Source organism: Haplochromis burtoni, unplaced genomic scaffold (genome assembly GCF_018398535.1).
Source record: "Haplochromis burtoni strain Fernald_Lab_line unplaced genomic scaffold, NCSU_Asbu1 Contig_218, whole genome shotgun sequence".
Taxonomy (NCBI): Eukaryota; Metazoa; Chordata; class Actinopteri; order Cichliformes; family Cichlidae; genus Haplochromis; species Haplochromis burtoni.
This window is the reverse complement of record NW_024582579.1, coordinates 746,980-758,700: the sequence shown is the minus strand read 5'-3', so window position 1 is coordinate 758,700 and position 11,721 is coordinate 746,980. Positions and strand designations below refer to the sequence as shown.

At 44.3% G+C, this 11,721-nt stretch overlaps 1 protein-coding gene across 1 annotated transcript in view; it reads left to right on the top strand.

The window, feature by feature from the left end:
* Nucleotides 1-11,721, top strand: part of LOC102300965 (ubiquitin-conjugating enzyme E2 E1) — a 120,672-nt gene that overhangs the window by 10,694 nt on the left and 98,257 nt on the right. The window contains exon 3 of the mRNA XM_042226572.1: nt 3,511-3,561. Coding sequence (XP_042082506.1) covers nt 3,511-3,561 — 51 coding nt within the window. The remainder of the gene's footprint in view (nt 1-3,510; nt 3,562-11,721) is intronic.

Here is an 11,721-nt window from a genome sequence, read left to right as displayed (position 1 = left end):
CAGTAGTTGAGGAACATTGGCACGTGCAGGTAACTTTGTCTACACATGAGGCTGGTTGCAGCGTGGCAGTGCTGCGTGTTCACTGTGTCATGTAGGGCTGCTGTGTTCCTGCTGTTATGCTGGAGCTCTTTAATCCAGCTGATAGTTGTAATTTACTTTAATGTAACTTGTTATTTAATGAATATTTAATGAAATAGAATTTACATTTGGATTTAATAAAACAAACAGGAAAACACAAGAACAGATTATTATTTTTTATTAAGATGAAAAAATACACTTATCCATATACAAATTTTTTTTATTTTATAGAAAAAAATGTTGAATCATTTCTCAGAGAAGAACACCCAAATCTTACATTTTGGAAAAATGTGTTTCTTACTTGCCTAATAAATAATAAAATCATTTTTAGTTATTAACATGTTTTTTCCCTAAAATGTTCTAATATAATCTGATAAATGACTTTCCCACGGTCTGTGAAGTAAGTCTGAAAATGACAGTGATGCCAAAGACATGCTGCACAGCAGCGTTACAGCTGTGTACTGTGGCTGTCTCACACTGCTTTGTGTGTTTGAAGTGTCTTTTAATAAAAGCACAAGGAGTGCAGTGAGGCTCATACTTTCTTTCAGCAAAGATTTGGTTTGATGTGTGTGTGGACACTGTGTGGACACTCTGTGTGGACACTCTGTGTGGAGCTGGGAAAGAGCCATCTGAGAGAAATGTTTATAGTTCATATCAGGGTTTGGTTACATCAGTCAGCTGCTTAAATCTGTTACCCCCCCCCGCGTGCTTTCTAAAGTGGGCTCTTTACTTCAGCTGTTGTAAGGCGAGACAATGACTGTAACGTGTAGAGGACAGCACTTAATCACAGCCTTTGTGCACACAGTTTGCGTGCACTCTGCTTTAAAGAGCCCAAACATCAGCCTGTCTGCGCCCCTTCCAGCAGAGTCGTTGTCGTTTCGAGCCTGGACCGTGTCTGTTGGGGTCGTGTGCGGTACGACTGTTTGAGTGTCCGTGAACATTTTCAGCAGTCGTTGTGTTTTTGGGAGTTAGCAGCCCAAACATTAGCACGTGTGCTGCAGGCTGCTCCTCTTGGACTGTGTGTGTCAGGATAACTTGATGTGGCTCTAACTCTAATCCAAGCACACGGCTGACTTGGCCTGGTATTATTCTCGCTGTCATTGGCCTGTTTGCTGGCTGTCAGAGCACGGACAGGACTCTTATCGACTTTATGACATATTTCTACTGAGGAAGCTCATCCATGATGATTATCTTCATCACGTGAGTCATGGCACTGTGGAGCCTCGTGCACAAGCATGAAGAACTGGGACTATAATCAGAGGCGCCTTTCCTTTCAGGTTCATCTCACTGCTCTTACTAACAGGTTCCAGCTGCACTAGTCAAATTTTGGCACCTCAGAAAATCCTGAAGCTGTTTCACGACTCAAGTGTGGAGGTTGTGTTACCGGCTCCTGCTCCTCGTGTTTCCTCCCCACCTGAGCTCAGTTTCACAGCAAACCTGCAGCCTGTGAAGTACACCCTGATCCACAATGAATGTTTTTAACGATGAAGTGTAAGAAGCATAATTAACGTCTGTTCTCTTTAGGTTTTTATTCTGTAGTCAGAGTTTTCTTTCCATGTTTCCTAAAGCCTGAAAAAGAAAAGTAGCAACAGTTTTGGTCGAGTTTCTTTCTTTATGTGCACGAGACCATTAGACAAAGTGAACCTTGTTGTATGGCCATCCTCCCACTCAGCAGTAGTAGCTTTTAACTGCCTTTTTTTCCCCACAATTTTCCTTTTATTCAATGGAAACAAGAGATAGAGGATAGAAACTCAGACACAGGGAATTGGACTGATGTGCACTGAAGCTGTAATGTATCCATCAGACAACAAGCAAGTGCCTTGCTGCTGTCAGTCAGTTTTCAATGTTTCTAAAAGAGCTTTTACTGCTGGATGTTTCTCAAATGTTTAGACGGGATACTCCTCAGCTGTTGGTTTTTGTCAATTTGATGTAATCCTACCTGCAAATGTAAGATTGTAAAGAAAACGTAATGCAATCTGCACTACAGCAGAGCATACCTCCCTGGGAATACTTGCCTGTGTAATTTTATTTTGATAGTTAAATTAATGTTCAGATAAAAGGAGAATCACATGTCTTTGGCCTTTGGCACTGCAGCTGCGGATTCCTCCGTCATCCAGGAGTTTTTCACAGGTGTGTTGAGGCTGCAGCATGAATCCTTGGTTGGTGTCATTTCAAATCCATTAGTGATGACAAGCTGTTCTGGCCCAGATGCACCAAAGCAGACCCAGAGCATCTAATGTCCTGATAGTGGGTGCAGCCTTTCAGCAGCCTCGTCGTTACCAAACTGCAGATGGAGCGCGCTGCTTTGTCTCGGCAGGCGCTCATGATGTCATCCTGATGTAATGATCATGTCATCAGTCCACTTAAACACAAAAAGCATTTATTTAGCTAAGACTAAGACTCTTGGCTGACTTGATGTTGTTGATGTTCGTTTGTCTGCTGAGAACAAACCAAATGGATTTGATTTGTTGAGTGTGATGAGTGACGATGGTTTGATCCTAGTTTATACGTGTGTGTGTGTGTGTGTGTGTGTGTGTGTGTGTGTGTGTGTGTGTGTGTGTGTGTGTGTGTGTGTGTGTTAGATAAGTGACTCACATATAGACACCTGCATGACCAGGTGAATGATGCTAGCAGTAAAAGGTGCTTGTTGAGCAGCATCTGTCTAACAGTCCAGTAACTCCTCAGTGTCACACGGTGGGCTGGTTGACCTTTACAGATGGTGTGGTAGCGTGATGAGCCTCAGTGGCTGTTTCTCTAACAGTGTGTGTACGTCATGGTGAACATCAGGCTGAGACAGATCGCTGAGTACAATCAGGTCGTCCTCTAATGCTGCATTTTTATGCAGTAGGTTCATTTCATGTGCTTTTTCACTTCACATGTAGCACATGTGTAACAATGCTGTTCCCCTGTTCAGCTCGCAGACTGAGCTGATCCTCACTGAGCAGCATCATGTGAGCTTCTGCTCTGGAAATGTGTTCGGTTTATCTCAGGATCAGGAATATCGTGAGCTTTGAATTTCTAATATTCTAAGTAGGGATCTGGATATAGAAATGTCACATCTACAAGCTTTCACCATGGATCAGTCCTGGTAGCTTGAACATAAAAGCACATCAGTATGAAGAGTTGATTCTCCTCTCAGGTACCTTTCTGAAAGTACAGATGCTTTATCAGCAGCACAGTTAATTCACCTGATGTAGCAGACGTGGTGTCTTATCCCAGCCTTTTATCAGTTTATCCATGTGTGTTTAATAAGAAAAGGCAAATAGTCGCCGTGTTGATCCTGCAGATCAGGACTTATTCCTGCTCAGGCACAGCTCAGCAGCTCATTAGAAAATCACTGAGGTGTTCAGCGTGTGCACTCACAGACTGGTTTTATAGGCAGGACTGATGTAACTGTGTGTGATTATAACACAGGACGTCCTTTCGTTTCAGAATCCAGAAGGAGCTGGCAGAGATAACCTTGGACCCACCGCCGAACTGCAGGTAGGAGCCTGTGGATTGTGCGTGTGTGTGTTTTTAAAGAGCTGAAACCTCGGGCGTGTGTGTGTGTGTGTGTGTGTGTGTGTGTGTGTGTGTGTGTGTGTGTGTGTGTGTGTGTGTGTGTGTGTGTGTGTGTGTGTGAGCCGTCTGCATGGACTGTGCCGTGTCAGCGACCCACAGCAATAGATCACAGTGCTGCATTTACACGCGTGTTTGCTCCAGCTGAAGCAAAGTGAATGAACCTTGTAATGAGTCTAGAAAGCCAAATAAATGTCAGTGTAAGCTGGACTGTTAGGATCAGTGTAGCAACCGTGTTGTGCTTGTGCGTGGTTCATTCTCCTCCCCAGCGAATGAAAGGCCCGTGTGTTGCTGCTTTGGCCACTTTGTTTGTTCTGTTTGTCTGAGTCAGCAGTTTTTGTTCATATCTCTCAGCAGGAGTGTTACGTAATGGTATTTTAGTGTTAGGTGGAGGAGCGCTGCTAAAGCAACACACTGGAGCAGAGCGAGCAGCACGTTGGTGAAGTCCAGGCATTTCCTGCAGGCCTGAAGCAGCAGCGATGCGTGTAAACTCCTGAGCTAGCACGCGGACGAGCTGGCTGCACACACACTCATCTGCCCGCGATGCACTGATGCCATCCTTCATAGCTCAGTTCACATTTCAAGTCTATAAATGTGAAACTACTAATACTCTTAAACAGGTGACACCTGAGGTTGTGCTGAGTGATGGTGGAAAGAATATGGACTGTGTAAAATAATAATAATGAGTCAGTCCATCCACTCGGCTTCTTCCATTTCTTCATCCTGAGCGGGGGTTTGCAGCCTGCTAACTGCATGGCTAACACATGTGGACAGAGAGACATGCACACTCTAACAGCACTGTAAGAGCTGCCTTCACTGGTCGGGTAGTAGTGGCCTAATTATGGACACTAGTGGACGTGGCACAATAGTGATTAAACACACATGCTTCTCTGGATATTGTGATAATGTGGACTGTATCACGGATGCAGACCATTACTATAATAATGTGGTGGGATCATAGCAGAAACAAAGCACTCACAGATGAGCACACACATCATTAAAGTCTTGTGTTTTCTCACGACAGAGCAGCAGCAGAGTGGAGCTGAGTGTGAATCGCTCTGTGCCTCCTGCCTTAATATCACCTGTTAGTCAGTTAGTAAGGTCATATTTTGTAGCAGGATTGCTGTGACACTAAACAAAGACTGATTTACATGCAGATGTTCAAATAGGCTCCGTGTTAGCCTGAGACCATATAGAAGCTCAACCTGCCTTCGTGGTCTGGAGGGTGAAGCTGACACGGGAGCGTCTCAGACCTGCTTATATGGCCCGCAGGAGCTTCCTCTATGGCTGGGAAAGACTTGTGGTCCTGAGGACACCTGTAGGAAAATCCCCTCACATGGTTTTGTCTGTGATCCCAGTGAACCTGCACTCATCAGGTAATAAGCTCAGTCAAGCTTTGGTCATTCTGAGAGTCACGAAGGAGGCTGATCCAGACTGTTGGCCAACAGAATGTGAGTCATAGGTTCATAGAGAGTGAGCGTGTTGTTCCTCACTCATCACTCATGCAGTTGCAGTCACAGCTATCTCCACCTTCTCACAGCTCTGCCTGTGTGTTCAGGGCTTCTCGGGCATGAATTAAATGGCAGTTTTGATGGTGCTGCAGTGTTTGCTGTTTGTCTCAAACAAGTTTCATCTGACTGAGCGTTTATGTTTTCACAGCCAGACATTTGGGTATAATTCCACTTTTTGAATATGTAGTTTTAAGGATGATTCCTTTAAAAACATCCATGGTGATAAGCAGCCTTGGGATGAATCGGGCTCGGCTGTGGTTGTGGGTGAATAATTATGGTAGTGGAGGCGCGGCTGCTTGAAGTGTAGGTTCGTCGGCACCTTTGTATTCGCCACACTCTTAACAGCGCCCGACTCCCCTGAAGCCGTCACATGTTTGATTTCCATCTCAGCCTGTTGTCTGTGTGATAAATGAAACATGCTGTCAACATTTAAAACCTTGTGCTATAATAAACTCTTATAAACCATGTGGCACCTCCTCACACAGGCTGGTATGAACCGAGGCCTCCGTGTCTCCCTTTCTTCACCTACTAATTGATCTGACAGTATTAAATAGGCTGAGGTTATGAGCGGACATTGTGACGCAGCTCATTACCCCGCAGGCTTCACTTCTTTCTTCCCTCCGTCTCCATAAAGCACAGCTCATGATCACAGACACTCCTACAAACACTGTCGCAGCTCATTTTCTGCATTCCCTTCATCGGTTGGAGGAAAAAGAGCGGCGTAGCTCGTGGGAAATGAAAAGAAAAGCACCTTTAATTTTTCCTGAGACAGCACGCCCGGTTTTGAAGATCGTTTGGCTTCATGTTAAAAGCACTTTATGGAGCCATATGAGGAGATATTTTTCATCGTTCTCTTTAATCATCTTTGTCACCCTTCCAGAGACCAATTAATTGAATGTGACAAGCGCTCTGGATGGGTATGTAAATAGCCCCCACACCAGACACATTGCATTAGCGCAGAGCTCAGTTGGCCTTTCTTGCTGTTTGCGTATGTGCTGTCTGTAATTACCATATCCTTTCACCACAGTCCTGGCAGCGTTTTGGTAAGAAACCCCGTCGGCTGAGAGAAAACAATGTGTGTATTCCAAGGGGGTGTTTGCCATGTTTTCTCTCACCATCATTCATGCCCGTTGTGTCTCTCCCCGTCATAATCCAGCTAAGACTGTGTGATCCAGAGGAATCACTTCCCAGTGAATATCAGTTGAGATCTTAAGAAATGAAAGCAAATCAGAGTATCAGGGTGAACGATTCACCCATGACTGTCAGGCTGTAGATGTGACTGACTCACAATACAACTCAGCTGCTATTGTTTTATGCCAGAGAGAGTTTTACTGTAGGTTTGTTCTCCCAGAGCCGTGTAGGTCTGGATCTCCCCTTAAAAATGTTTCATGTTGTTCACACAGCACCAAATCACAACAACCGTCGCCTCAAGGTTCTTCATACTGTAAGGTCGACCCTACAATACTACATACAGAGAAAACCCAACAATCATATGAGCCCCTATGAGCAGCACTTTGGCGACAGTGGGAAGGAAAAACTCCCTTTTAACAGGAAGAAACCTCCGGCAGAACCAGGCTCAGGGAGGGGCGGGGCCATCTGCTGCGATTGGTTATAAACAGCTTCAGTTAGAAACTGTTTTGTGTTTACTTGTGTTATCTTTGTGTAATATTTACATTTGTTTGCTTATCTGAAACGTTTCACTGTGACAAACAAACCACACAAAGGAGATCAGGTGGGGGGTAAACACATCTTCACTCCGTCTGTGGCTGAATACAAACCTGTAAAGTGACACTTCACAACACGAAGGCTCCACAAAACCAGGTTTGATTTAAATGAACAGTTTGAATTAATTAAACGGACTTTGTCAGCAGTAGTTTTATACTGACATTGATGCAGTGGGAAAAAAGGCCTTTGTCGACATTACCAGGTGGAGGTACATGTGAGACTACGCCTGTGTCAGACGGGGCAGTAAAGGACCTTTCACCTGCCAGCTACCTCAGACAAAGACTGGGATGTTCCAGTCGGTCCCAGTCTCAGCTGGTCACTCTGTGTTCTACCTCCTGAGCCTCGCTTTCATCACATGTCTTCTAATAATTACATCAGTCAAGGTTAACAGGGACCCAACAACAATGTTGTCTTATAACCCTTAAACTAGTGCTGATTCAGGTATGGGAACTATTCCATTATGTGTGCACCAGAATGATGCTGAAGTACCAAACTAAGTTGCAGAAAGTCCAGACTTTTAAATACTTTTACTAATATTTTACAGGAAGGGTTAGCATGTCTTTGTCAGACGCTGAAGATCGTTAAACATGATGAGCCATCACGTTATGCATTTTTACCAATATATATTTACCATAACTGTCCAGTGTATTGACACTTTGTGCAGGCACTCATGGTGCTACACAAAAAACTAACCTGACTTCCTGTCGGACCATCATCAGGAAAGAAGTGTTTATTTATCAGCATGCCTGCAGAACAATCAGCAGCCCAATGAACAAGAAAACATGCTGACTTGCTAGTGCATGAGCTGCTGTATTAGCATTAAACAGCTGGGCGATGCACTGACACTGTTAACATGCTGCTGATGTTAGCGTTTCATCTGAGCGCCTGTGTGTGTCTAAGTGCGCTCTCACAGAGTGGCCGCTGTATCTGGTGACGGGACGACATCATCTCGTGAATCTGTGAGGCTGGGTTTGTGTCTCCTCCTCGTGTTAGCCACTAAAGCATGACCCCACAGTCAGCACAGCACAACTGATTGTTGCTTTTGAAACGGCGTTTGAAGCCTTTTAGTCCAATAACAGAAAAAGAATGACACTTGATAGAGCACACAGCAAAGTGTGGCTTTCTGTGTGGCCCAGTCCTTCTCTTGCATACTGGGTTGAGGATCAAGTGGTTGTTTGAGGCGGGCTGGTGTCTGCAGTCCGGCCCTGCTGCCTCACAGTAAGCTGCTGTGGCCATAGCCATGGTCTTGTTAGATAAACTAAAGGAGCTCCAGTTTGCTATTAGGAAACGTCCCACAGTGAAACAGCCGGCTCGTGGGGGCACCAGCTGTTCTGCCTGTAACTCACTTCTCAGGCTAAAAGCTGACTTTGCTCATACAAGAGAAGACACAGAGAGGAAGTGTCAGGCTAATGTGATGCTGACAACAAATAATGTGAACATCCAATCATCTGGTCTAGTCTGAGTGTGTCTGCAGCCCTGCAGCATGCTGATTGGTTGTTACTGAAGCAGCGATCAGCTGCTAGAAATGTCCGTTCACTGATGATAGACTAACTAATGAAGGCCTGTTTACCATCGCATTAAGACCAAATCCTCAGTCACTGATCCATTTGGGACTCAGTGTACTGTGGTGCTGCACATTTGATCTTTGAAAGCGATGGTTGCAGGTTAGACTGGATCAGAAGATGCCTGAGCTGTAACATGTCAGGGAGCCTCTATGTGAATCCAGAGAACAGTTTTCCCAGAAGAAGGCTTTCTTTTCCACCTCAGCTGGTTTTATTGCTGTGGCAGTTGGCTGTACATGAACTCTGCAGTGGCAGACACTTGCTGTATTACTTATCATAAGAAAGCTGCAATGCTGTTAGTTAGGCCTCTTTTCCATCAGTGCCTACTCGACTCGACTCGGATGCTATCCCTGCTCCTCGGTCTGTGGCGTGTCGTCACACTCGAGGGTCACAGCGTTGTTTTTTGGAGCCATTTTCCTTTAGTGAGTTTCCAAAATGACGGTGTTGATTTTTGTGAACGAGACGCTCTAATGACTCATCGAGTGACGCCACTGACCAGCCAATCAGTGGCATTCAGTCTGACAGAGCAATATGACCAACAATATTTATCACCATATACATTTGAAAATTTGCGATAACGATATAACTGACGATATAATTGACACCAGACAAAATACTTTACAACTCCACAACCTTATTAGTGGAAACAAAATAAAAACATCAATGTATTTTCACTTAAACAAGCAGCTGTTTTTTTTATGTGCATTAAAGTTATATAAACATTTAACAGTGCAAATGCAAATTCTTTGCTGACAGTTTAACCAAAAGGCATTTCCAGAGGAAACTGGCCGACATATCCTCAGCATAACCATGTATAATATCCACAACACTTAAAAAGAGGTTATACACACACAATAGACTACGTGCACGTTAGCATGTGCTACTTCCGGTGCGGAAACTCCTGTGGGGAGCTTTGTTTCCGGTGTCCTATTCGCGCCTGGTTTACGGTCCAAAACAAGTTAAGCAAATGAATGAATCAAGCGGCGATTTACATTTCTATAGATGTCTCCGGCATTTACCCAACATATCTGTAAATGATGTTCATCGACTTGTCGATATTTTCCCCGCGCCTCAGAGCAAAAGAGAAAAGGATTCAAATGTTATATTTCTCAGCTGTCCCTCGTTTATCGCGGGTGTTATGTTCTAAAAATAACCAGCGAGAGGTGAAATCAAGGAGCCAATTTTATTTTTTGACGGTGCAAAACGTTTGGTGGACATCGTGGACATACAGCACTTCAGAGTCACACTGCTAGCATCGATGCAGCGATTCTGTACAGGAGAGACGTCACGGAGGAGATCGTCTGCAGCGATCAGGACGCAGGACACAATGTGACGTAAAAATAAGCAAACTTGCACTAAACAATCTGCGAAACAGCGAGGTGAAAGGTGAACCGCGTTATAGCGAGGGACCGCTGTAATTTTGAAGGTAAGTCACAACATACCCTTCGTACATATCTAATGTATAGAAACCGTTACCAGCAATCATTCATTTTTGTGTGGCTTTTTTCACGGTTTGTTAACATGCTGTGTAGGTGTGTACTTGACGAGCTGATCTCGACATAACGGGAAACATCTGGTTTGACTGTTCTTCACCTGTAGTTTGAATGCTGAACATTTGCCTGTTTAATCATGAGACCAGTCACTACACAGAGATGTGCTTCTGCATGTGGACGATGTGTCTTCTGCTGCAGTGATGCAGTTCTGCTTGTGTTGAGTGATGTAAACACTGATCGATCTAAACGCTTTAAACGTCAAAATTGATCATTAGATTTTTTATGACACAACAGCGGTGAGTGTTCCCACCTTCTGCTCTTTGTAACTTAACGCGATCTTTCCGTTTTCGAGTTTTGGACATGATTTTGGAGGATATCTTTGCAGTAGCGATTGACCGCAAAGTAAAGCTACCGGAAATGTACAACCCCACATCCGGTCTCAAACCAGGAGTTTAGCATTGTCTCGTGCACAGGGTCTATACGGTAATATTATGTTGAAGCACAGTACGTATCACTCCGCGAGGCTCCGCCTACGACAGCCGTAATGCTCCAACAATCCATCAAGCGGTGCGGCTTCGTAGCTTAGCAAAGTCGTACTGAAACATTTGACAGATTTTCGAGCGCCGTGCACATAAAATCGTTTCGAGGTCAGTAAACACAACCAGAGTTCATACATAAGGCACACGGGATTATAAGGGGCTCTGTCGACTTTCAGAAAAATCAAAGGATTGATTTTAAGTGCGCCGTATTTTCCAAACAACACGGTAATAACGACGGCCCGCTAGCATGCGCTACCAAAAATAGTGCTTTGTTGTGTATCTCACGGACGAAAGCTAAACCAGTTCCAGACCAGTGAAGCTGCAGCATTTTTACAAACCAGTTCAGGTTCATCTGTTTCATTCAACGATCCACTTTCACTCTTCTCATTCTCCGTCACCGCCATGTGCGTATGTAAACAAAGGCACTGCGCATGCGCGTTTTACCCATACTCTATTTTATATTTCATTTCATTGTCGTTACCCAACATTATACTGGTATTACTGTGAACAGTATGCTATGACCCAGCCCTACTTAGACATTATAAACAAGAAGTTAATATAACCCAGCAGCTAATGTAGAGCTCAGATATTTTGGACTGACCTGATTCTGGCCTCTGATTGCAGGACATTTGTTTTCAGAATTGGATCCATGTTTTCCTCTGGTACTGCGATGTTTCCAACTCGGGCTCAAAAACACAACCTCAGTTGGCTTCGTCATTTAGCCCAAAATCATAATAACTTTGTGTGAAACTTCGCTGTTTTTAAAATGAGGCTTTTTATACAAAATCAGTGTTTTAATTCAACATTTTTGGTACCGTCAGTAAAGTTGGCATCAGATGGAGCAGCAGGAAACTGTGTAAAGGGCCCATCTGTGACCTCACCAGCTGGTGTGAAATATAACTGCAGTGTGTTTTGCAGTCTGTGATCAAACACAAAGGAGGGTGACCCTGTGCTGTGAGCTCATTTATAAGGACGGGGGAGGATTGTGGCAGGTTCTCAAGGTGTGCAAGAGCAGCTCTGTTTGTCTGTCTTTAAAACCTAATCTGTGACCTGGAACAACGAGCTAATTTAATGTGCCAACAGTTATAGGAAACATGTCCACTGGCTGTGATAAGTGATTCTACAGCTCTTTGTTTTTGCCTGTTTTTGTGCCTCCATCCTCGTTTATTTCCTCTCTTCTCTGTCTGCAGTTTTCTACAGCTGACTAAGCCTGTCTCTGCAGTGGTGTGTGTGTGTGTGTGTGTGTGTGTGTGTG